This window comes from Onychostruthus taczanowskii, unplaced genomic scaffold, assembly GCF_017590055.1.
Source record: "Onychostruthus taczanowskii isolate IOZ18803 unplaced genomic scaffold, ASM1759005v1 scaffold197, whole genome shotgun sequence".
In the NCBI taxonomy this organism is placed as follows: domain Eukaryota; kingdom Metazoa; phylum Chordata; class Aves; order Passeriformes; family Passeridae; genus Onychostruthus; species Onychostruthus taczanowskii.
The window spans coordinates 278,435-303,723 of record NW_024499206.1 but is presented as its reverse complement, the minus strand read 5'-3'; the positions used below and the strand labels follow the sequence as shown (position 1 = coordinate 303,723).

Here is a 25,289-nt window from a genome sequence, read left to right as displayed (position 1 = left end):
GCCTGAGTTCCCCAGAACCCCCCAAAGTGCTCGGAGCCCCCCCCCCAGAGCCCCCCAGGGTGCCCCGAGCCCCCCGCAGCCGGCTGGCCCTTGCAGGGGCGCGTACCTGCTGGAGCCGGAGGTGGTGGAGTTCTGGCAGGGCCAATCGAACCGGCTGCACGACCGGATCGTGTTCCGCCGGCTGCGGGACCGCGCGGCGCCGCTCGGGGCCATGACCCACCGCGGCCACGGCGACTGGGTCTACGAGCGCCTGTCGCCCTGAGCCCGCCCGCGATGTCCCCGGGGATTGTCCCCAAGGATTGTCCCCAAGTGTCGCAGCCGCCCCGCGCTGTCCCTCGCTGTGCGCTGGGGAGCGGCTCCCGAGCTGCCCTCGCCCCCTGCGTCCCCAAATCCTTCTCCAGCTGCACCCGGTGGTTAATTAATTATGTTAATGATCGTGCAGGGTCCGGTGTGACCCCGGTGACCCCCCTGTCGCTGTCGCTGTCGCTGTCGCTGTCCCTCGCTGTGAGCTGGGGAGCGGCTCCCGAGCTGCCCTCGCCCCCTGCGTCCCCAAATCCGCCTGCAGCCGCTCCCGCTGGTTAATTAATTATGTTAATGATCGTGCAGGGTCCGGTGTGACCCCGGTGACCCCCCTGTCGCTGTCGCTGTCCCTGTCCCGCCACTGCCAGCTCTCTCTCCGTGCTTTAGCTGGGATCGTGGAATGTGCTCAATTCCCTGCTCATTACTGCTGGTGTTTAATTAATTTAAATCGTGCCGTGAGACCCCAACCCTCAGCCGTCCCTGTCCCGCCACTGCCAGCTCTCTCTCCGTGCTTTAGCTGGGATCGTGGAATGTGCTCAATTCCCTGCTCATTACTGCTGGTGTTTAATTAATTTAAATCGCGTCGTGGCTGTCCCAGGGCCGTGAGACCCCAACCCTCAGCGCGTCCCCTCCTCCAGCAGCTGGAAAGGAATAAACCAGGATTTACGTGGAGGCTGTGGGTTAACAGCGGCCTCAGCGCGTCCCCTCCTCCAGCAGCTGGAAAGGAATAAACCAGGATTTACGTCGGTTAACAGCGAGTTAATGTTTAGCCAGGCGCGGCCGGGCCCAGGGAGCTGCCGCGAATCCCGGGCCTGACCCGGGCCTGGGTGAATCCAGCCCCAAACCCGGGCCGGTTCCGTGCCTGCTGTCCCGGAGCGGCACCGTGCCTGTCCTGGGTTCCCGTCCTGTCACCGGCCCTGGGTGGCTCTGGACCCTCCCGGCTGTGCCCGTCCCTTGGAAGGACAGGAGGGGACGGGCCGGTGTCGCAGAAGGGGCACAGAGTTGTCCCAAATTCCAGGGGTAAAGGCACCGAGGGGCTCCGCTCCCCTCCCGCTCCCGCCGGGACACGGTCCGGGACCCCGGGCCGCGAGCGAACCGAGCCAGGGCGGGACCGGGACCGGGACCGGCCCCGGGCGGAGCTGGCACCGGCCCCGTGCCGGGAAACCGGGGCTGGGCTCCGGGCACCCTCCGCCTTCTGGCGGAGCCGGGCTGGAGCTGCGGAGCTCGGGAACAGCCGCGCCCTGCGGGGCCGGGATGGCGGATCCGGGATCTGGGATCGAGGATCCGGGATCGAGGATCCGGGATCGAGGATCGTCCCTTTCCCCGCGGGGTCAGGGAGCTGGGAGCGCTCCCCGGGCTCCGGCCGGCCCCGAGGGTCCCCTTTCCCAGGGGTCAGGGATTCCCGGGATGGCCGCGCTCCCTCCGGGCTTCCAGAGGGATCCAGACCTGCCGGGAGGGATCCCGGGATCCGCAGGAAATCACCGGAGCCGCCTCTGCGGGGTCAGGGATTCCCCGGGATGGCTCCCAGAGGGATCCCAGAAGGATCCAGAGCCTTCCCACCCTTCCATGCCGGGTTTCGGGATCCGCGGAGCTCTCCCGGAGCCGTCTCCGCTCCCAGGCTGGGTTTATTAACCACAGTTAATTAGCAGCAGGCGCGAGCGCTTCCAGCATCCCGGGCCGCGGGGCGGGACCCCCGCTTCCAGCAGCGGGGGCCGATTCCCGGGGAAAGCGGCTCCTCCGGGAGGACCGATTCCCGGGGAAAGCGGCTCCTCCGGGAGGGATTCCCGGCGAAAGCGGCTCCTCCGGGACCGATTCCCGGGGAAAGCGGCTCCTCCGGGGAGCGCTCCGCGGTCCCCGCGGCGGGATCGGTCCCGCAGCGTCGCTCCCTCGGGACGGGGAAGTGTCGCATCCCCCCTCGGGGGGGACTCGGCGGCTCTGCAGCCCCTCGGGACTGGGACACGAGCGGGGCTCGGCCCCAGAACGCGACGGGAGGAGGGGACTGGGAACGGGATCGGGGCAGAGCCGGGCGGGGAGTGTCCATCCCAGTACGAACCAGCCAGCGCTGGGCAGCGGGCGGGACGGGGAGCGCTGCGCCCCGGGCTCAGCCCCGCAGCTCACGGGTTATCCCTCGCACGGGTAAATTCCATCCTGAGTCCTCCTGTCCATCCTGTCCCCGGGGGGCGACAATCCGCCGGGGTCACTGCTCCTCGCGCTCGCCGGCCCCGCACAGGTTGGGATGCTCGGCCAGCGTCGCCCTCACTTTCTTCTTCTCCTTGAAGCGCCCGGAGTGCGAGACCTTGACGTGTTTGCCCTTGGTGCTCTTGTCCACGATCTTCTCCAGGCGGGCGGCGAAGCCGGGCGTCCCCTCGGGGCCCGTCCCCTCCGCGCCGTCCCCGCCCGGCGCCGCGGGGCCCTCGGGGCTCTCGTACAGCACCGTGGGCGCTGCCTGGCGCTTCCGCAGGAACGTCAGCTTCCACCAGCCGTGCCCGTCGGCCATCCTGGAACGGCACGCGGGGCTGCAGCTCCCTCCCGGCGCTGCCCCGGCCCTCCCCGGGGCCGCCCTCCCGCCGCTCCATCGCGGCTGCGGCGCTCCCTCCCCGCGGGATGCTGCTGCCCGGGGCACCGGGACGGGGTGGGTGTTCCACGGCTCGGGAATTCCGGCGGAAAGCCGGGAGAAGGCGGCTGGCGGCGCCGGGAGCTGCCCTTATCGGCCACGTGTGGCGGGGAGGGAGCGCGCTGAGCAAACAGGAACAGGAACTGGGGCGCAGGTGGCACCGGGGAGGTGCCGGGGGTCCCCAGCCGGGCTCGGGGCTCGCCCGCCCGCCGGGGGAGCTGCAGGGGCCGGGGAAGGCTCCGGGAAGGCTCCGGGAAGGCTCCGGGAAGGCTCCGGAGCCCAGCGTGGCCCCGGGGCAGGAACCGAGGGGAGGCGGCTCCGAGCCGCGGGCACCGGGGGATTCCCGGGGCCCGGGGGCCAGCACAGCCCCGTGTCCCCGTCCCTGTCCCCCTCCCTGTCCCCGCCCCTGTCCCCGTGGTGCTCAGCCACCAGCGGCCCCTGCCCGGTGTCGCTTTGGGGATAAAATCCCCGTTTCCCTCTGCGACATGGGGACACGGCACAGGGAGTGCGGCCACCACCCCGCCGGTGGCTCCTGTGTCCCCAGCGTCCCCTCCCCGTGCCAGAGCCAGCTGGGACCACCCCCGGCCGCGTCCCCAGAGTGTCCCAGGGGGTCCCACGTCCCCAGAGTGTCCCAGGGGGTCCCACGTCCCCAGAGTGTCCCAGGGGGTCCCACATCCCATCCCCAGCCTGGACACCGCACCCCGGTACCTGCTCCTGCCGCCTCCGGGGGTCCCGGGGGTGTCCCGGGGTGTCCCGGGGTGACCCGGGGGTGTCCCGGTGTGTCCCGGTGTGTCCCGAGGGTGTCCCGGGGTGTCCCGGGGGTCCCGGGGTGTCCCGGGGGTGTCCCGGGGGGGCAGCGCGGGCAGGTGCCGCTCACCTGCGGCTGTCCCGGTGTTCCCGTCAAGGTGAACCCGCTCCCAAACCCCTCCTGCCCGAGCAAACAGCGGGGCCGGGCCAGGCACGGCTGAATATTCATGACAGGGAGCGGTGCCAGCCCCGGGACGGTGGCCCCGGGTGGCCCGGGGTGGCTCTGGGTGGCCCGGGGTGGCTCCGGGTGGCCCCGGGTGGCCCCGGGTGGCTCTGGGTGGCTCTGGGTGGCCCCGGGTGGCCGTGGCAGCGCTCGGGGCGCGGTGGCCTCGAGGCCCGGTGGCGGCACCGGGAGCGGGGGCACCGCGGCTGCCGCTGGTATGTGTCCCCGCGGGGACACCACGGGGACACCGCGGGACCCCCGGAGCCGCTCCCCCGAGTGGATCCGGGGATGATCCCAGCGGGTCCCGGGCGATCCCGGCTCCGGAGGGGATGGTCGGGCCCGGGGGGATCTGGGATCTGCTCCAGGGCCCTCCCAGGGTCCCCGAGGGATTTGGGCTCCTTTTGGGGCTCCTTTTGGGGGTCCCAGGGGGTTCCGGATCTCTGCTGGGGCACGCAGCGGCTCCCAAGGGATCTGGGAGCACCTGGGGGTCCCGCAGGGTTTGGGATCTGCTCGGGAGCCTCGTGGGGAGCGCTGCGGGACGGCTGGGGGGATCCCGGGGATCGGGACCGGTGCCGAGGCACCTTGGGACCGGAGCGGGACTGGTGCCAGGACTGGGACCGGGATTGGTGCCAGGATTGGGACCGGGACCGGGATTGGTGCCAGATTTGGGACCGGACCGGGATTGGTGACAGGATTGGGACCGGGACCGGGATTGGTGCCAGATTTGGGACCGGACCGGGATTGGTGACAGGTTTGGGATCGGGACCGGGATTGGGGCCAGGTTTGGGACCGGACTGGAATTGGTGCCAGGTGTGGAACCGGACCGGGATTGGTGCCAGGATTGGGACCGGGACCGGGATTGGTGCCAGATTTGGGACCGGACCGGGATTGGTGACAGGTTTGGGATCGGGACCGGGATTGGGGCCAGGTTTGGGACCGGACTGGAATTGGTGCCAGGTGTGGAACCGGACCGGGATTGGTGCCAGGATTGGGACCGGGACCGGGATTGGTGCCAGGATTGGAACCGGACCGGGATTAAGGCCAGAACCGGGACCGGCACTGGCACCCGGGTTGGGACCGGGATTATGGCCGGGATGGGGATCGGGACCCCGAAACTCCCACTGCCCTCACCGATTGGTCCGCACTGACCACGCCCTTTCCCCTTCATCCAATGGAAGCACAGGGACGTGGCGCTGCCTCCGAGCCGCGAGTTCTGATTGGCGGGAGCGGGACCTCTGGGCGGAGCGCGCTTTGATTGGCCGAGGCGCGGGCGCTGGGGCAGGCGATTGGCTGGGGCGGGGAGGGCGGAAGTGGAGAGGCGGTGACGGGAAAGATGCAGGTGCGGAGCGGGACCGGGAGCGGGGACGGGACCGGGACCGGGATTGGGGAAAGGACCGGGATCGGGATCGGGACCGGGACCGGGACCGGGATTGGGGAAAGGACCGGGATCGGGATCGGGACCGGGACCGGGACCGGGACCGGGATCGGGATCGGGATCGGGACCGGGACCGGGATTGGGGAAAGGACCGGGATCGGGATCGGGACCGGGACCGGGACCGGGATTGGGGAAAGGACCGGGATCGGGATCGGGACCGGGACCGGGACCGGGACCGGGATCGGGATCGGGATCGGGACCGGGACCGGGATTGGGGAAAGGACCGGGATCGGGATCGGGACCGGGACCGGGACCGGGATTGGGGAAAGGACCGGGATCGGGATCGGGACCGGGACCGGGATTGGGGAAAGGACCGGGATCGGGATCGGGAGTGGGATCGGGACCGGGGAAAGGACCGGGACCGGGATCGGGAGCGGGATCGGGATTGAGGAAAGGACCGGGATCGGGATCGGGACCGGGAGTGGGATCGGGAGCGGGGAAAGGACCGGGATCGGGATCGGGATCGGTATCGGGATCGGGACCGGGAGCGGGAGCGGGGAAAAGACCGGGATCGGGGCCGGGACCGGGGATCGGGGCCGGGATCGGGACCGGGACCTGGATCGGGACCGGGGAAAGGACCGGGAGTGGGGAAGGGGCCTGGAGCGGGATCGGGGCCGGAAGCGGGGAAAGGACCAGAGTAGCGGGGACAGCCCGGGCCTGGCTCTGGAGCGGAGGGTCCCGACCCCCTCCCCGCTGCCGGTGCCGGTTCCGGTGCCGGTTCCGGTGCCGGTTCCGGCTGCCGCAGCCCCGCTCCTGCCGTGTTCTCCCCGCAGGTCGCTCCGCAGGATTACCGGAATGTGCCCATCGACATCCAGACCAGCAAGCTGCTGGGTGCGGGAGTGAGCCCCGGCTCCGGCCTCTCCCGTTCCCGCTTTCCCTGCAGACCGGGAGGGAACCGGAATTCATCCCGGTTATCCCAGCCCCGTTCCCGCTTTCCCTGCAGACCGGGAGGGAACCGGAATTCATCCCGGTTATCCCAGCCCCGTTCCCGTTTTCCCTCCTGACCTGGGGAAGAGCCGGGGATCCATCCCGGGCTTTGGGAGAGGACTCGGGAATTGCTCCCGGTGTTTGTCCCCCGTGAGCCCGGAGCCCGGGGGGTGTCGTGTCCCCCACCCCAGCTGACCCCGCTGTCCCCATGTCGGTGTCCCCACATCCCGGGGTGTCCCCGTGGTGACCCCCCTGTCCCGGTGTCCCCCGCTGTCCCAGTGTCCCCGCTGTCCCGGTGACCCCGTGTCCCCGTGTCCCCCCCGCTGTCCTGGTGTCCCCGCTGTCCCCGTGTCCCTGTGTCCCCATGTCCCCGCTGACCCCGTGTCCCCCCCGCTCTCCCCGTGTCCCCCCCGCTCTCCCCGTGTCCCCCCCGCTCTCCCCGTGTCCCCCCCGCTCTCCCCGTGTCCCCCCCGCTCTCCCCGTGTCCCCCCCGCTCTCCCCGTGTCCCCCCCGCTCTCCCCGTGTCCCCCCCGCTCTCCCCGTGTCCCCCCCGCTCTCCCCGTGTCCCCCCCGCTCTCCCCGTGTCCCCCCCGCTCTCCCCGTGTCCCCCCCGCTCTCCCCGTGTCCCCCCCGCTCTCCCCGTGTCCCCCCCGCTCTCCCCGTGTCCCCCCCGCTCTCCCCGTGTCCCCCCCGCTCTCCCCGTGTCCCCCCCGCTCTCCCCGTGTCCCCCCCGCTCTCCCCGTGTCCCCCCCGCTCTCCCCGTGTCCCCCCCGCTCTCCCCGTGTCCCCCCCGCTCTCCCCGTGTCCCCCCCGCTCTCCCCGTGTCCCCCCCGCTCTCCCCGTGTCCCCCCCGCTCTCCCCGTGTCCCCCCCGCTCTCCCCGTGTCCCCCCCGCTCTCCCCGTGTCCCCCCCGCTCTCCCCGTGTCCCCCCCGCTCTCCCCGTGTCCCCCCCGCTCTCCCCGTGTCCCCCCCGCTCTCCCCGTGTCCCCCCCGCTCTCCCCGTGTCCCCCCCGCTGTCCCCGTGTCGCCTGGTGACCCCGTGTCCCCGTGTCCCCCAGACTGGCTGCTGGACCGGCGGCACTGCGGGCGGCGCTGGCCGGCGCAGGTGGCGCAGGTGCGGGAGCGGATCCGGGCGGCGCTGCAGGACATGCCCGAGCACCCCGAGATCCGAGCGCTGCTGCAGGGCTCCTGTCAGTGCCTGGCGCCGGCCGCGGGGTCTGGGGTGGGGCTTTGGGGCTTTTGGGGGTTTGGGGTTTGGGATTTGGGGATGGATCTCCCCCCTGGAGAGCCAGGATTTGGGGTGGGGAGGCTGTTTGCAAAGGGCTGGTGGTGGCAGCTCAAGAAGCCCCCAAAACCTCCTTCAGCAGTCTCCTGGGGATCCCCCAAAGCCCCCCAGGGACCCCCGGCCCCCCCAGCCCCCTGAGCCCCTTGCTGCCCCCCAGACCTGCACTACTTCCACTGCCTGCGCATCGTGGAGATCCTCAAGGGCACCGAGGCCTCCACCAAGAACCTCTTCGGGCGCTACTCGTCCCAGAGGATGAAGGTGGGAGCGCCCTCCTCTTCCTCCTCCTCTTCCTCTTCTTCCTCCTCTTCCACCTCCATCCTCCTTTTTTTTCTCCTCCTCCTCTTCTTCCTCCTCCTCTTCTTACTCCTGTTCCTCCTCCTCTTCCTCATCCTTCTCTTCCTCCTCCATTCCTCTCTTTCTCCTCATCTTCCTCCTCCTCCTCCTCCTGCTGCTGACCCTCGTGTCCGTGCCCAGGACTGGCAGGAGATCGTGTCCCTCTACGAGAAGGACAACGCCTACCTGGGTGAGGGGGGATGGGAATGATGGGAATGACGGGAATGATGGGAACGGGAATAATGGGAGGAATGGGAGTGGGAACGGGAATTCCCCGAGGTGTCCCAAAGAACCCCCTGGGTGGGTGGAATTCAGTCCCCAAACCAGAATGGGATGGGATGGGAAATGGGATGGGATGGATGGGATGGGATGGGATGGGATGGGATGGGATGGGATGGGATGGGATGGGATCCATGGGATGGATGGGATGGGGTGGGATTTAAAGGTGAATCCAGCCCGTAGACCAGGATGGGACAGGATTTAAAGCCCAGGCTTCATGGGAACGCCCGATCCCGCGGGCCGAGCCCCCGGGGGTGTCGGGGTGACGCCGCCGTCCCCCCCAGCCGAGCTCTCGAGCCTGCTGGCGCGCAGCGTCGGCTACGAGCTGCCGGCGCTGCGGCGGCAGCGGGGCCGCTGGCAGCAGGCGCAGCAGGAGCTGGCGCGGCGCGAGGACGAGTGCCAGCTGCGGGCGGGCGAGCTCCGCGAGCGCTTCCTGAGCTCCTGCCGCCAGTACGGCATCGCCGTGAGTGCCGCGGGACCCCGAGGGGCTGGGGTGGCCCCGGGCAGAGCCCGAGACAGGCCTGGGATGGCCCCAGACAGAGCCTGAGACAGGCCTGGGATGGCCCCGGGCAGAGCCCGAGACAGGCCTGGGATGGCCCCAGATGGAGCCTGGGACAGGCCTGGGATAATCCCAGATAGAGCCTGGGACAGGCCTGGGATGGCCCTGAACAGAGCCTGGGACAGGCCTGGGACGGCCCCAGTCAGGCCCCAGAATAACCCCAAACAGACCCTAAAGCAGGCCTGGGAGAGCCCCAAATGGGCCCCAAGATAACCCCAAAAAGACCCTAAAACAGGTGTCCCCAGCATGTCCCCAAGTGTCCCTAGCATGTCCCAAGTGTCCCCGCGGTGTCCCCAGCGTGTCCCCAAGTGTCCCCGCGGTGTCCCCAGCATGTCCCCAAGTGTCCCCGCGGTGTCCCCAGGGCCAGGACGTGCGCCAGGAGCTGCTGGCTCAGGTGCAGGCGCTGCCGTCGCTGCTGTCCCGCATCGGGGACGGCGCCAGCGCCCTCGGGGACGCCATCGAGCTGTACCAGGCCTGCGTGGCCTTCGTGTGTGACAGGTGGGGACAGCCCTGCCACCCCGAAACAGCCCCAAAACAGCCCCAAACCTGCCCCAAACCAGCCCCAAAATAGCCCTGACAGCCCAAAACAGCCCCAAAAACAGCCCTGACACCCCGAAACAGCCCCAAGACAGCCCTGGCAGCCCCAAAACAGCCCTGACAGCCCAAAACAGCCCCAAGACAGCCCCAAAACAGCCCTGCCACCCCGAAACAGCCCCAAAACAGCCCTGCAGCCCCAAAACAGCCCCAAGACAGCCCTGCCACCCCGAAACAGCCCCAAGACAGCCCTGACACCCCGAAACAGCCCCAAAACAGCCCCAAGACAGCCCTGCCACCCCAAATCAGCCCCAAAACAGCCCTGACACCCCCAAAAACTGCCCCTATCCCCAAAACCAGCCCCAGCTCCCCAAACTGCCCTGAACCAGCTCCTGGCCCCAAAACCCCGGCGCTGCGGGTGCTGAGGTGTCCCCACCCCGATGTCCCCATGAGCGATGTCCTCATAACCAATGTCCCCATGAGTGATCCCATCCCCGGTGCTGTCCCGTGTCCCCAATGCTGTCCCGTGTCCCCGCGCTGTCCCCAATGCTGTCCCCACGTGCCGCGCTGTCCCCATGTCCCTGTGTCCCCGCGCTGTCCCCACGTGCCGCGCTGTCCCGTGTCCCCAATGCTGTCCCCATGTCCCCGTGTCCCCAATGCTGTCCCCACGTGCCGCGCTGTCCCCGTGTCCATGTCCCCGCGTTGTCCCCATGTCCCCGTGTCCCCGTGCTGTCCCCAATGCTGTCCCCACGCTGTCCCCATGTCCCCGTTGCTGTCCCCATGGCCCATGCTGTCCCGTGTCCCCACGCTGTCCCCATGTCCCCGTGTCCCCAATGCTGTCCCCATGTCCCCACGCTGTCCCCATGTCCCCACGTCCCCGTGTCCCCACGCTGTCCCCGTGTCCCCAATGCTGTCCCCGTGTCCCCGCGCTGTCCCGCAGCCCCGGGGCCGAGGCGCTGCCGCTGCTGCGGCTGGCGGTGTCGCACGGGAACTGCTCGGTGTTCCGGTGGCGCACGGGGCGGGAGCCGCAGCGGCTGGAGCGGCCCGAGCCGCGCGAGGCACCGGAGCCGCCCCGCGAGGACACGGTGGGTACCGGGGAGGGGACAGGGGGGGACACGGGGACCCCGGCGGGCGGGGCCGTGGCTCAGGGCGGTTTTGGGCATTTTCCCGCAGATTGATTGGGGGGATTTCCCCGCGGAGCCGCCCCAGGGCGGGGACATCGACTGGGGCATCACCGTGGAGCCCGGTCCCCAGGTGGGTGACGTCCCTGTGTCCCCAGGCCGCACCGTGGCACCGTGTCACCCCTCCTTCCTCGGGGGGATGGTGGCACTGAGTGGGGCGATGTCCCTGTGTCCCCAAACCCCCTGATGTCCCCCTTTGTCTCCCTTTGCTCCCCAGGGGGACGGTGGCATCGATTGGGGTGATGGCGAGAAGGGACAGGAGGGGACGATCACTGCAGAGCCCAGTCCCCAGGTGGGTGACACCCCCAGGCCAGGGGTGTCCCTGTGTCCCCAAACCCCCCTGTGTCACCCAGTGTCACCCTTTGCTCCCCAGGGGGACGATGGCATCGATTGGGGTGATGGCAAGAAGGGACAGGAGGGGACGATCACAGCAGAGCCCAGTCCCCAGGTGGGTGACACCCCCAGGCCAGGGGTGTCCCTGTGTCCCCAAACCCCCCTGTGTCACCCAGTGTCACCCTTTGCTCCCCAGGGGGACGATGGCATCGATTGGGGTGACGGAGAGAAGGGACAGGAGGGGACGATCACGGTGGTGGAGTCTGGAACTGAGGGTGAGCGGGGCTGGGGGTCCTGGGGGGCACAGGCAGCTCCCAAATCCCCCAAATTCCCTGTTCCCAGTGCCCCTGGACACCCCAGAGGGGGTTGGGGTGGGGCAGGGAGTCAGAGCCCAGTCCCCAGGTGGGTGACACCCCCAGGCCAGGGGTGTCCCTGTGTCCCCAAACCCCCCTGTGTCACCCAGTGTCACCCTTTGCTCCCCAGGGGGACGATGGCATCGATTGGGGTGATGGCAAGAAGGGACAGGAGGGGACGATCACGGTGGTGGAGTCTGGAACTGAGGGTGAGCGGGGCTGGGGGTCCTGGGGGGCACAGGCAGCTCCCAAATCCCCCCAAATTCCCCGTTCCCAGTGCCCCTGGACACCCCACAGGGGGTTGGGGTGGGGCAGGGAGTGAGGTTTGGGTGCTGGGCAGGGATTTTGGGGTGCTGGGCAGGGATTTGGGTGCTGGGCAGGGATTTTTGGGTGCTGGGCAGGGATTTGGGTGCTGAGCAGGGGTTTTGGGTGCTGGGCAGGGGTTTTGGGGTGCTGGGCAGGGATTTGGGTGCTGAGCAGGGGTTTTGGGTGCTGGGCAGGGATTTGGGGTGCTGGGCAGGGATTTTGGGGTTGCTGGGCAGGGTTTTGGGGTGCTGGGCAGGGTTTGGGGTGAAGCTGAGCTGGCTTTGGGGTCCCACCCCCTGCAGCCCCCGAGGACGTTGCCCGCGGCTCGGACGCGCTGACCCTGCTGGAGAACCCCGAGACTCGGAACCAGTTCATCGACGAGCTGATGGAGGTGGGCACCGGGGACACGGCTGGCCCTGCCTGTGACCCTGGAGGTGTCCCTGTCAGTTCCCTGGCAGCGTCCCTGTCCCTGTCACAGTGTCCCTATCAGTGTATCTGTCAGCTCCCTGTCCCTGTCCCTGTCCCTGTCAGTTCCCTGTTCCTTTCCCTGTCCCCGTCCCTGTCCCTGTCCTCATCCCTGTCCCTGTCCCCGTCCCTGTCGCTGTCCTGTCCCTGTCATTGTTAGTTCCCATCCCTGTCCCCGTCCCCGTCCCTGTTGCTGTCCCTGTCCCAGTCCCTGTCGCTGTCCCCATCCCTGTCCCTGTCCCTGTCCCCGTCCCTGTCCCTGTCCCCATCCCTGTCCCCGTCCCTGATCCCTGTCCCCGTCCCTGTCCCTGTCCCCATCCCTGTCCCTGTCCCTGTCAGTGCCCTGTCCCTGTCCCCTGTCGCTGTCCCCATCCCTCTCCCCGTCCCTGTCCCCGTCCCTGTCCCTGTCCCCATCCCTGTCCCCGTCCCTGATCCCTGTCCCCGTCCCTGTCCCTGTCCCCATCCCTGTCCCTGTCCCTGTCAGTGCCCTGTCCCTGTCCCTATCCCCGTCCCTGTCCCCGTTGGTGACCCTGTCCCTGTCCCTGTCCCCGTCCCCATCCCTGTCCCTATCCCCGTCCCCCCCATCCCTGTCAGTTCCCCGTCCCCATCCCTGTCCCTATCCCTGTCCCTGTCCCTGTCCCCATCCCTGTCCCTGTCCCTGTCCCCATCCCCATCCCTGTCCCCATCCCCATCCCCGTCCCTGTCGCTGTCCCAGTCCCAGTCCCTGATCCCTGTCCCTGTCCCCATCCCCATCCCTGTCCCTGTCAGTTCCCTGTCCCTGTCCCCGTCCCTGTCAGTTCCCTGTCCCTGTCCCTGTCCCCATCCCCATCTCTGTCCCTGTCAGTTTCCTGTCTCCGTCCCCATCCCCGTCCCCGTCCTGTCGGTGACCGTGCGCTGTCCCCGCAGCTGGAGCTGTTCCTGGCGCAGCGGCTGCTGGAGCTGGAGGACGATGCGGACGTGGTGGCCATGAGCCAGCTGCAGGCGGCCCCGGCGGCGCTGCAGGGCCAGAGCGGCGCGCGGCTGCGGGCCCGGCTGGCCACGGCGCGGGAGCTGCTGGCCCAGCTGTGCTCCCGCAGCGTGCAGCACCTCTGCATGATCCTCGCCTCGCCCAGGTGCCTGGGCTGCCCCGAAACAGAGCCGAAAATAATCCCAAAACAGAGCCGAAATAGCCCTAAAACAGACCCGAAAATAGCCCTAAAATAGCCCCAAAATAGCCCTAAAATAGTCCCTAAAAGAGCCCTAAAACAGACCCTAAAATAGCCCTAAAACAGAGCCGAAATAGCCCTAAAACAGACCCTAAAATAGCCCTAAAACAGAGCCGAAATAGCCCTAAAACAGAGCCGAAATAGCCCTAAAACAGAGCCGAAATAGCCCTAAAACAGCCGAAAATAATCCCAAAACAGACCGGAAATAATCCCGAAACAGACCGGAAATAATCCCAAAACAGAGCCGAAAATAATCCCAAAACAGACCTGAAAATAGCCCTAAAACAGACCCGAAATAGCCCTGAAACAGACCCAAAATAGCCCTAAAACAGACCTGAAAATAATCCCAAAACAGACCCAAAATAATCCCAAAACAGACCCTAAAATAGCCCTAAAACAGAGCCGAAATAGCCCTAAAACAGAGCCGAAATAGCCCTAAAACAGCCCAAAAAAATCCCAAAACAGACCGGAAAAAAACCCGAAACAGACCAAACAGGCCCGAAAATAATCCTAAAACAATCCCTAAAATAACCCCTAAAATAGCCCCAAAATAGCCCTAAAACAGACCCGAAATAGCCCTAAAACAGAGCCGAAATAGCCCTAAAACAGACCCTAAAATAGCCCTAAAACAGAGCCGAAATAGCCCTAAAACAGACCCTAAAATAGCCCTAAAACAGAGCCGAAATAGCCCTAAAACAGACCTGAAATAGCCCTAAAACAGACCCAAAATAATCCTAAAACAGCCCCTAAAATAACCCTAAAAGAGCCCTAAAATAGCCCCAAAATAGCCCTAAAATAGTCCCTAAAAGAGCCCTAAAACAGACCCTAAAATAGCCCTAAAACAGAGCCGAAATAGCCCTAAAACAGAGCCGAAATAGCCCTAAAACAGACCCTAAAATAGCCCTAAAACAGACCTGAAAATAATCCCAAAACAGATCCGAAATAGCCCTAAAACAGGCCCGAAAATAATCCTAAAACAACCCCTAAAATAACCCTAAAAGAGCCCTAAAATAGCCCCAAAATAGCCCTAAAACAGACCCTAAAACAGCCCTAAAATAGCCCCAAAATAGCCCTAAAACAGACCCGAAAATAGCCCTAAAATAGCCCCAAAATAGCCCTAAAATAGTCCCTAAAAGAGCCCTAAAACAGACCCTAAAATAGCCCTAAAACAGAGCCGAAATAGCCCTAAAACAGACCCTAAAATAGCCCTAAAACAGAGCCGAAATAGCCCTAAAACAGACCCTAAAATAGCCCTAAAACAGAGCCGAAATAGCCCTAAAACAGACCTGAAATAGCCCTAAAACAGACCCAAAATAATCCTAAAACAGCCCCTAAAATAACCCTAAAAGAGCCCTAAAATAGCCCCAAAATAGCCCTAAAACAGACCCGAAAATAGCCCTAAAACAGACCTGAAAATAGCCCTAAAATAAGCCCTAAAATAGCCCCAAAATAGCCCTAAAACAGACCCTAAAACAGCCCTAAAATAGCCCCAAAATAGCCCTAAAACAGACCCGAAAATAGCCCTAAAATAGCCCCAAAATAGCCCTAAAATAGTCCCTAAAAGAGCCCTAAAACAGACCCTAAAATAGCCCTAAAACAGACCTGAAAATAATCCCAAAACAGACCCAAAATAATCCCAAAACAGACCCTAAAATAGCCCTAAAACAGACCTGAAAATAATCCCAAAACAGACCCAAAATAATCCCAAAACAGACCCTAAAATAGCCCTAAAACAGAGCCGAAATAGCCCTAAAACAGAGCCGAAAGTAGCCCTAAAACAGACCCGAAATAGCCCTAAAACAGACCTGAAATAGCCCTAAAACAGACCCAAAATAATCCTAAAACAGCCCCTAAAATAACCCTAAAAGAGCCCTAAAATAGCCCCAAAATAGCCCTAAAAGAGTCCTTAAAAGAGCCCTAAAATAGCCCCTAAAATAGCCCCTAAAAGAGCCCCTAAAAGAGCCCCTAAAATAGCCCCAAAATAGCCCTAAAATAGCCCCTAAAAGAGCTCTAAAATAGCCCTAAAGTAGCCCTAAACCAGCCCCTGAAATAATCCCTAAAATAGCCTTAAAATAGACCCCAAAGAACCCCTAAAAATCCCTAAAATGGACCCCAAGCAGCCCCTGAAATAACCCCTAAGATAGCTCTAAAGAAGCCCCCAAAACAGCCCTAAAATAGTCCCAAAACCAGCCCTTAACCAGGGGGGACGTGCAGGGTGATTCAGGTGTCCCCGCTGTCCCTGTCCTGCAGTCTGTCCCTGTCCCTGCAGTGTGACCCTGTCCGTGTCCCTGTCCCTGCAGTGTGACCCGTGTCCCTGCAGTGTGACCCGTGTCCCTGTCCCTGCAGCGTGTCCCTGTCCCTGCAGTGTGTCCCTGTCCCTGTCCCTGCCCTGCAGCGTGTCCCTGTCCCTGCAGTGTGACCCGTGTCCCTGCAGTGTGACCCGTGTCCCTGTCCCTGCAGCGTGTCCCTGTCCCTGCAGTGTGTCCCTGTCCCTGTCCCTGCCCTGCAGCGTGTCCCTGTCCCTGTCCGTGTCCCCAGGTACGTGGAGCGGGTGACAGCCCTGCTGCGGCAGCAGCTGCTGCAGGCCGAGCTGCAGCTGGCCAAGAGGGACGCGCTGGGGCAGCGGCGCCGCCAGGCCCTGGCCGAGCAGGCGGCGCTGGAGCCGCGGCTGCAGCGGCTGCAGGAGAGCACCAGGGAGCTGCAGCGGCTGGTGAGGGACGGGGGGACATCAGCCTGGGACACCTGGGGACATCAGACTGTGACCGCTAAGGGACATCAGGCGGTGACACCCGAGGGACACGGGGGTCCTCAGGGGGTCCCGCCCCTCCCAGCCCCGGTGCCGCGGGGTTTGGGGGTGTCGGTGAATAAACCCAAATTTTGTGTCACATCGAGCTGGGTTTGAGGGGGGAGAGGAGCCGCGTGTCACCGAGGGGGAGCGGGGACAGGGACAGAGACAGGGACAAGGACAGGAGAGTGGGAGGCGAGAGCTGGAGCCGGGCTGGGACCCCCTCTTAGCCCTCCCTCCCCCTGGGGGGTCGCACAGCCCCCGGCCCGGGGGTGCGGGGTTTCGAATTCACGGCAGAGCGGGTCCCTGTCCTTGTCCCTGTCCCGGTGACACCGCTCGGCCCCGCCCGTAAGGAGCGCTGGGACCCCTCAATCACCCCAGACTCCCCCCCAAACCCCCCCAGACTGGGCGGGACTGCCACGCCCAGTGACGTCATCCACAGACCACACCCGCACCGACAGGCTATTAGTTGCTGCCTCATTTGGTCCCGCCCCCTTGAGGCGTCACAGCCGCTCATTGGTCCGGCTCTAGTGTGGGACCGCCCCCACACAGGGCTGGGGTCCCCAGTGGGACTGGGGGGTTCCTAATGGAGCACGGAGCCGGGAGCCGCGGAAGGACCCGAGGGGATGGGGGCTCGGGGGGCTCCGGGGGGCTCCGGGGGATCCAGGAGGGGGGTCCGGGGGTCTGGGGGTCACCGTCCCCATCGTCACCACAGCGAAGGCGCTGGGGGGGCTCGGGCCTCTATGGCGCCTCCATCTCCCCCCGGGACCCCGGCCCCTGATCCCCCGGACAGGGACAGAGGGACAGAGGGACAGAAGGGACAGAGGGAGAGAGGGACAGAAGGGACCTGCAGTCGCAGCCCCCCCAAAAAGCCGGGGTCCCGTGTGGGTCCCTGTGCCCCGCTCGGCTGTCCCTGCCATGCGGGGACTGTCACCAGCCTGGGGGGCGATCCAGACAAAGGGACGGGACAGGGCCGGGAGCGGGGACCCCGCGGTGTCACCTCCCCCCGGCGGTGTCACCTCCCCCCGGCCGGCTGCTGCTCCGTCTCACCTGCCAGGGAAGGATTTAATTACCAATTAAGGTCCCTCCATCTGTCCCGTCCCTGCGTCCCTGACAGCGCCGCTCGCTCCATTAGCGCCGGGACCCCGCCAGCTGGGGGGCGGCTCTGCTGTCCCCGACTGTCCCCGACTGTCCCCGCGGCCACCGCCGCCACACCCGGCCCTGTGCACTCCCCGTCCGTCCGTCCGTCCATCCATCATCCATCCATTCCTCTCCCATCCCTCTCCCCATCCCTCTCCATCCATCCCTCTCCCCATCCTCCCCTCCCCGATCTCTCCCCACATCCCTCTCCCCCATCCCTCTCCCATCGCTCCATCCATCCCTCTCCCCATCCCTCTCCATCCATCCCTCTCCCCATCCTCCCCTCCCCGATCTCTCCCCACATCCCTCTCCCCTTCCCTCTCCCCGTCCCTCTCCCCCTCCTCCCCCTCTCAGCCCCATTTTTAGGGCGCAGCAGCCGCTCCCGATGTCCCCAGCGGGGTGGGGACCCCCGAGCCCCCCGAGCCCCCTCCCCAGGGCCGGCGCTGCAGCTGCTCCGCGGCCGCCAAATGTCCCGGTAACGGGCAGGCGGAGCGGGGCGACAGCTGCCCCGAGCCCGGGGAGCCATGTGTCACCGCGGCGGCGACAACCCGCGCGGGGGGGACACGCGGGGGGCCGGATGGGGGGGCCCCGGGAGCTGGGGGGTCCCGGGAGCTGGGGGACCCCGGGAGTTGGGGGTCCTTGGAGGGGAAGGGAACAGAAATTAAGGAACAGTCGAGGCCCCGGGGATGGAAAACGGTCGGGGGTTATTTTTGGGGGGCTCACCCCCCCCCCCCCCCCCTATGGGTGTGATGAGCTGGGGACGCTCAGCCAGAGGATTTTTGGGGGGCCACGAAGCTCACGGAGGGGGCCAGGAAGGGGTGCAGCCCCCCAACCCCGCAGGAGGGGGGTGCCCAGGCGCGCGGCCCCCCGAGGGGACAGGCCGGGGGGGCACCCCAGGAGCGGAGCCCCCCGAGAGGAAACGCGGCCGGCAGGAGAGCCGAGCCGCACTGACTGCGGGGGGCCCCGGGCGGCACCCCGGAACGGGCACCCCGAAACGGGCACCCCGAAATGGGCACCCCGGAACGGGCGCCCCGAAACGGGCACCCCGAAACGGGCACCCCGAAATGGGCACCCCGGAACGGGCGCCCCGAAACGGGCACCCCGAAACGGGCACCCCGAAATGGGCACCCCGGAACGGGCGCCCCCAACCCCGCAGGAGGGGGGTGCCCAGGCGCGCGGCCCCCCGAGGGGACAGGCCGGGGGGGCACCCCAGGAGCGGAGCCCCCCGAGAGGAAACGCGGCCGGCAGGAGAGCCGAGCCGCACTGACTGCGGGGGGCCCCGGGCGGCACCCCGGAACGGGCACCCCGAAACGGGCACCCCGGAACAGCCATCCCAAAACGGGCACCCCGGAACGGACACCCCGGAACGGGCACCCCGCAAAGGTCACCCCAAAACGGGCACCCCCGGAACGGGCACCCCGAAACAGGCACCCCGGAATGGGCACCCCAAAACAGTCATCCCAAAACGGGCACCCCGAAACGGGCACCCCGCAATGGGTACCCCGGAATGGGCACCCCAAAACAGCGTTCCAAAACGGGCACCCCGAAACGGGAACCCCAAAACAGCCATCCCCAAAACGGGCACCCCGGAACGGGCACCCCAAAACGGGCACCCCAAAACGGGCACCCCGAAACTCTCCCGCCCTGTGGCACCCCGGAACGGACACCCCGGAACGGGCACCCCGCAAAGGTCACCCCAAAACGGGCACCCCCGGAACGGGCACCCCGAAACAGGCACCCCGGAATGGGCACCCCAAAACAGTCATCCCAAAACGGGCACCCCGCAAAGGTCACCCCAAAACGGGCACCCCGAAACGGGCACCCCGAAAAGAGCACCCCGGAACGGGCACCCCGAAACGGGCACCCCGCAAAGGTCACCCCGAAACGGGCACCCCGGAATGGGTACCCCGAAACAGCCATCCCAAAACGGGCACCCCGAAACGGGAACCCCAAAACAGCCATCCCCAAAACGGGCACCCCGGAACGGGCACCCCGAAAAGAGCACCCCCGAACGGGCACCCCGAAACGGGCACCCCGAAACGGGAACCCCAAAACAGCCATCCCCAAAACGGGCACCCCGGAACGGGCACCCCGAAAAGAGCACCCCCGAACGGGCACCCCGAAACGGGCACCCCGAAACGGGAACCCCAAAACAGCCATCCCCAAAACGGGCACCCCGGAACGGGCACCCCGAAAAGAGCACCCCCGAACGGGCACCCCGAAACGGGCACCCCGAAACGGGAACCCCAAAACAGCCATCCCCAAAACGGGCACCCCGGAACGGGCACCCCGAAAAGAGCACCCCCGAACGGGCACCCCGAAACGGGCACCCCGAAACTCTCCCGCCCTGTTATCCCCAAACCGCCCTGCACCCCACACGGCTGTGGGGTTTTCTGGGGTATCTGGGGGTGCTCTGGGGTGTCTGGGGGTGCTCTGGGGTATCTGGGGGTGCTGTGGGGTGTCTGGGGTGCTCTGGGGTATCTGGGGGTGCTCTGGGGTGCTCTGGGGTATCTGGGGGTGCTCTGGGGTGTCTGGGGTGCTCTGGGGTATCTGGGGGTGCTGTGGGGTGTGTGGGGTCGCTGCCCCCAGCCCCGTGCCCCCCGTCAGCCCCGTTGTCGCCGCGGCGGTGCCTTTGTCCCCGTGTCACCCGGGGGGCACCAGCTGTCACCGCCGGGGCCTTCGCGCTCCTCCTCCTCCTCCTCCCCCTCTTTGTTCTGGGGCTGAGGAGGGAGGGGGGACCCCGGGGGTCGCCACAGAGGGGACACAGAGCCCCCCAGGGACGGGGACACCCCGCGGGGACAGAGGGGACGGGGCTGGGGTTTGGGGGGCGCTTCGTGCCCTGCCCCACCCCCGGCTGGCCCCGCTTTGGGGGTCCCCAGGGTGGGCACGGGGGGTCCCTGGGTTGGGGTGTCCCGGGGGGTCCCAAGGGAGGGGACCCCTGTGATTGAGGGGGGTCGCTACAACTGGGGAGCCCCCAAGAGGGGGGGGGGTTTATTGGGGGCAGAGTTTTGGGGCGTCCCGAAGGGGGGTCCCGGTTTGGGAAGGGGTCCCGGATTTGGGGTCCCGGTTTGGGGGGTCAGGAAGGGGTCCCGGATTTGTCCTGGATTTGGGGTCCCGGTTTGGGGGGGTCAGGGCGGGGTCCCCGCACTGCCGCAGAGCCGCCGGCAGGTGGCGCTGCAGGACCGCGAATGCGCGAGCCGGGGCGGGGCACGAGAGGCGGGGCCACGGTGGGGAATGGGCGGGATCACACACCTTATAAGGCTATCGTGTGCTGTAAGGGGCGGAGCTATGCAAATAAAGCCCGGTGTCGCAAGGAGCGTCGGGAACGAGGCGCGCTGAAGTCCTAGGGACGGATTTTGGGGTGCCAGGGAGGGATTTTGGGGGTCCAGGGAGGGATTTTGGGGGTCCAGGGAGGGATTCCGGGGGGCCCTGCAGGGGCTGTGCCAGCCCGGGGGGCTCTGCAGCACTGGGGACACCCGGGACTGGGGCAAAACCCAGTTTGGGGGGTTCCCAAAAGGGGGTGATCCCAAAGGAGGGTGAGGGGTTGGGTATGGGGTCTGTAGGGTCGGGGGTTCCCCAAAAAGGGGGCGATCCCAATGTTGGGGTGTCCTTAGGACGGCTGTCCCAAGCTTGGGGGGTCTGTAGGGAACAGCCATGGGGAGTGGGGGGTCCCAGCCCCGCGGGACCCCTGTGCTGGACCCATGGAAGTGATCGCTGCACTTTAACAAAAAACCCCATAAACACCCCAAAAACACACCCCAGCAAAGAGGGAGAGAGCCAACCCCACCCCAACACCGGATTGGGCAGGAAAATCTTTAATTGCGGCTGGATCCAGCTGGGAAGGACGAACTTCATTAGTGCCTAATTAATCCTGGCTATTATCAGCCCTGGGACGGGGCTCCTGGATCCATCCCAAGCAATCCCAGCCCCTCCATTCCCGTTCCCTGAGCTCTCCCAGTCTGGAATTTTCTGGTGACTCACCCGAATCTTCCCTTGTTCGCTTCGGTTTTTGGGGTGGAGCGTTTTCCTGGAGGAGAAAAAATGGGGAAGGGGCTCCTGGATCTCAGGGGATCCTGGATTTGGGGGTCCCAAATAATCCCAGCCCCTCCATGGCCCTGCTCCCGTTCCCTGAGCTGTCCCAGCCTGGAATTTTCTGGTGACTCACCCGAATTTTCCCGTGTTTGGGAAGGTTTTCCCTTTCATTTTTGGGGCTGGGGCGTTTTCCTGGGGGTAAGAAATGGGGAGGGGGCTCTGTGCCCCCCTCAGTGGCACGAGGTGGGCACGGGGACGGGGCCAGCTGTCCCCAAACAGCCCCGGGGACACCAAAAATAACCCGGAGGGACAGCCCAGCTCGGGTTCCCAGCTGGAAACGGCCCCGGGGAGTCACGGGAGGGCTTTGGGGGGGCTGCCTTTATCCTGGGGGGTGTTTGGGCGGGGGAAACAGCCCCAAAATCCAGCCCGGGGGGGGGTTCAGGGTGGAAAACACCCCCAAAATCTATTCCGGGGGGGGGGTTTAGGGTGGCCATACCCCCAAAATCCATCCCACAGGGGGTTCAGGGTGGAAAACACCCCCAAAATGCATCCCATAGGGGGTTCAGGGTGGCAACAACCCCAAAATCTATTCCAGGGGGGGTTTAGGGTGGAAAACACCCCCAAAATCCATCCCAGGGGGGGTTCAGGGGGGAAAACACCCCCAAAATCCATCCCAGGGGGGGTTCAGGGGGGAAAACACCCCCAAAATCCATCCCAGGGGGGTTCATGGTGGCAATACCCCCAAAATCTATTCCGGGGGGGTTTAGGGTGGCAAACACCCCCAAAATCTATTCCGGGGGGGTTTAGGGTGGAAAACACCCCCAAAATCCAACCAGGGAGGGTTTGGGGTGGAAAACACCCCCAAAATCCAGCCCGGGGGGTTCAGGGTGGGCAACAACCCCAAATCTGTAACCTGGGGGGGCTTTGGTTTGGAAAACACCCCCAAAATCCAAGCTGGGGGGGCTCTGAGGTGGGCATTACCCCCAAATCTCCAACCCAGGGGGGATTTCGGGTGGGCAGCACACCCAAATTATCAACATGGGTGTGTTTAGGGTGGGAAACAACCCCAAAATCCAACCAGGAAAGGTTTGGGATAGGGCATCACCCCCAAAATCCAGCCCAGGGGGGTTTAGGATGGAAAACACCCCCAAATCTCCATCCCATTGGGGGTTCAGGGTGGGCAACACCCCCAAAATCTATTCTGGGTGGGTTTACACTGAGTATCACCCCCAAAATCCAACCCAGGGGCGTTTAGGGAGGGCATGACCCAAAAAAAAAATAATCTCTGGGATCTGGGCACTTCCAGCCCCTCAAACTTCTTCCCTTGTCTCCCTGGACTCAGCCCTGGGTCTCTGCAGGTTTTGGGGGGCACAAACAGCCTGGGAAAACGTGGGAAACCCTGGAAAACCCTGGAAAAACCTGGGAGACCCTGGGAGACCCTGGGAGACCCTGGGAGACCCTGGGAGACCCTGGGAAAACCTGGGAGACCCTGGGAAACCCTGGGAAAACCTGGGGAAACCTGGGAAGCCCTGGGAAACCCTGGGAAACCCTGGAAAAACCTGGGAGCCCCTGGGAGACCCTGGGAGACCCTGGGAAAACCTGGGAGACCCTGGGAAACCCTGGGAAAACCTGGGGAAACCTGGGAAGCCCTGGGAAACCCTGGGAAACCCTGGAAAAACCTGGGAGCCCCTGGGAGACCCTGGGAGACCCTGGGAAAACCTGGGAGACCCTGGGAAACCCTGGGAAAACCTGGGGAAACCTGGGAAGCCCTGGGAAACCCTGGGAAACCCTGGAAAAACCTGGGAGCCCCTGGGAGACCCTGGGAGACCCTGGGAAAACCTGGGAGACCCTGGGAAACCCTGGGAAAACCTGGGGAAACCTGGGAAGCCCTGGGAAACCCTGGGAAACCCTGGAAAAACCTGGGAAAACCTGGGAGACCCTGGGAAAACCTGGGAGACCCTGGGAAAATCTGGGAAACCCTGGGAGACCCTGGGAGACCCTGGGAGACCCTGGGAGACCCTGGGAAAACCTGGAAAACCCTGGAAAAGCCTGGGAAACCCTGGGAAAACCTGGCAAAACCTGGCCAACCCCACCCTGCTGGCGGGTGTGGCGTCCCACGCGGCGTTTTCCCTGGTTTGTTTTTCTGTTTCCCGGGATGAAGCAGCGTCTGCGGCATCCTGTTTGTCCCGGCAGGTTTCTGGGGCAGGGCAGGGACGGGCAGGAATGGCAGCATCGGGGTGGTGCTGCCCGGGCTGGCACGGGCCTGGGCAGGAGCTGGGCACGGGGGTGGGCACGGAGCCCACACAGATCCAGGTGGGATGGGCAGGGATCCCAAATGGAGCACGGATGGGCAGGGATCCCACAGGGAGCAGGAATCCCTCACAGATCCATGTGGGAAGGGGAGAAGGGGCAGGAATCCCAAATGGAGCAGGGAAGGGCAGGAATCCCTCACAGATCCAGGTGGGAAGGGCAGGGATCACAAATGGAGCAGGGAAGGGCAGGAATCCCTCACAGATCCAGGTGGGAAGGGGCAGGGATCCCACAGAGATCCAGGTGGGATGGGCAGGGATCCCACACAGATCCAGGTGGGATGGGGAGAAGGGCAGGAATCCCAAATGGAGCAGGGATGGGCAGGGATCCCACACAGATCCCGGTGGGAAGAGCAGGAATCCCACAGAGATCCAGGTGGGAAGGGCAGGGATCCCAAATGGAGCAGGGAAGGGCAGGAATCCCACACAGATCCAGGTGGGAAGAGGCAGGAATCCACAGGGATCTGTGTGGGAAGGGGGGAACTGTCAGGAATCCCTGTAGAAAGGGGCAGGAACCCCACAGGGATCCCTGTGGGAAGGGGAAAAGGGTCAGGAATCCCACAGGGAGCAGGAATCCCTGTGGGAAGGGGCAGGAATTGGTGGGATGGGCAGGGATCCACAGGGATCTGTGTGGGAAGGGGGGAACTGGCAGGAATGCCACAGGAATCCCTGTAGAAAGGGGAAAGGGGCAGGAACCCCACAGGGAGCAGGGACGGGCAGGAATCCCGCAGGGATCCCTGTGGGAAGGGGTGAAGGAGCAGGATCCCTCACGGATCCCTTTGGGAAGGGGTGAAGGAGCAGGAATTCCACACAAATCCCTGTGGGAAGGGGCAGGAATCCCAAATGGAGCAAGGATGGGCAGGAATCCCTCACGGATCCCTCTGGGAAGGGGTGAAGGAGCAGGAATTCCACACAAATCCCTGTGGGAAGGGGCAGGAATCCCAAATGGAGCAAGGATGGGCAGGAATCCCACACAGATCTCTCTGGGAAGGGGTGAAGGAGCAGGAATCCCTCACGGATCCATGTGGGAAGGAGCAGGATCCCTCACAGATCCATGTGGGAAGGAGCAGGATCCCTCACGGATCCCTGTGGGAAGGAGCAGGATCCCTCACGGATCCCTGTGGGAAGGAGCAGGATCCCTCACAGATCCATGTGGGAAGGAGCAGGATCCCTCACAGATCCATGTGGGAAGGAGCAGGATCCCTCACAGATCCATGTGGGAAGGGCAGGATCCCTCACGGATCCCCGCGCTCAGGGCTGAAGGACCCGCAGGTGCGAGCCCTGCTCCGCGGCTGTTCAGCCGGGCTGTGCGGCTGCAGGCCGCGTTAGGGGCCGATGACCCGGGCAGGGCAAGGCAAGGCCGCGGCCTGACGCCAGCAGCGCCTTTCCGCCTTTCCCCACGCATCCAGCGGCACATCCCGGCCCGGAGCAGGGTTCTGGGAACAGCCCCACCGCTCCGGGCCGGCCGGGGAGCCCCGGGGCCAGCGCGGCCCCGCCATGGCGGCCTCACCCCGCTCAGGGCCCGGGCCGCCCGTCGCCGTGGCAACCGCTGCGGGGCGAAGGGGCGGTGCCGCCGCCCTGCAGCGATTGGTGCGCGCCGCTGCCACTCAAGCGCGCGAATCCTGTGCGTCGTCTCATTGGTTCGCGCAGCTGTCACTCAGTGAAGGCCTTGCGCGCCATTGGGTGGGACTGCTGTTAATCAAGCACAGAGCGGGGCGAGCCGCGCTTCTCTGTTTCTCATTTCTCATTGGCTGGGGTGCGCCGAGCGCGACGGCCTCCCGCGCCTTCTCGCGCGCCCATTGGTCAGTTTGCCTGCCAATCAAATCGGCGCCGGGGAGGCGGGAGGAACTCTCCGCCGCCCGCTTCCCATTGGTCCGCGCCTCGCTCTCGCCTGCCCTCGGCGGGCGGTGATTGGCGGCGGCGCCGCGCGAGGCGGGCGGGGGG

The 25,289-nt window shown here is 65.5% G+C and overlaps 3 protein-coding genes across 5 annotated transcripts in view; 2 read left to right on the top strand and 1 right to left on the bottom strand.

Moving 5' to 3' along the window:
* PNPO (pyridoxamine 5'-phosphate oxidase) overlaps nucleotides 1–775 on the top strand; it is a gene marked incomplete at its 5' end in the record, with an annotated part of 3,070 nt that extends 2,295 nt beyond the window's left edge. Inside the window, one exon of the mRNA XM_041402337.1 lies at nucleotides 97–775. Coding sequence (XP_041258271.1) covers nucleotides 97–262 — 166 coding nt within the window. The remainder of the gene's footprint in view (nucleotides 1–96) is intronic.
* A 1,132-nt stretch (nucleotides 776–1,907) lies between these two features.
* Nucleotides 1,908–7,807, bottom strand: PRR15L (proline rich 15 like). The gene is made up of 4 exons (XM_041402336.1): nucleotides 7,691–7,807; nucleotides 6,111–6,196; nucleotides 5,016–5,174; nucleotides 1,908–2,798 (listed from the first exon to the last, which is right to left on the bottom strand). The coding sequence occupies exons 2-4, from the start codon at nucleotides 6,128–6,130 to the stop codon at nucleotides 2,498–2,500; spliced, it is 480 nt and encodes a 159-aa protein (XP_041258270.1). The 5' UTR covers nucleotides 6,131–6,196; nucleotides 7,691–7,807; the 3' UTR covers nucleotides 1,908–2,497.
* On the top strand, nucleotides 5,098–16,162 carry CDK5RAP3 (CDK5 regulatory subunit associated protein 3). Of its 3 annotated transcripts, none has more exons than XM_041402334.1 (14): nucleotides 5,098–5,223; nucleotides 6,093–6,150; nucleotides 7,305–7,436; nucleotides 7,689–7,789; nucleotides 8,006–8,054; nucleotides 8,428–8,606; nucleotides 9,064–9,200; nucleotides 10,177–10,321; nucleotides 10,410–10,490; nucleotides 10,791–10,865; nucleotides 11,234–11,312; nucleotides 11,712–11,800; nucleotides 12,781–12,986; nucleotides 15,618–16,162. In XM_041402334.1, exons 1-14 carry the CDS (start codon nucleotides 5,218–5,220, stop codon nucleotides 15,979–15,981), a joined length of 1,701 nt encoding a protein of 566 aa, XP_041258268.1. In that variant the 5' UTR covers nucleotides 5,098–5,217; the 3' UTR covers nucleotides 15,982–16,162. The 3 variants fall into 3 exon arrangements, with proteins under 3 accessions (XP_041258268.1, XP_041258267.1, XP_041258269.1); XM_041402333.1 differs by lacking the exon at nucleotides 11,234–11,312 and adding an exon at nucleotides 10,947–11,025; XM_041402335.1 differs by lacking the exons at nucleotides 10,791–10,865; nucleotides 11,234–11,312 and adding an exon at nucleotides 10,947–11,025 and having other exon boundaries at nucleotides 5,099–5,223.
* The last annotated feature ends 9,127 nt before the right edge of the window (nucleotides 16,163–25,289 follow it).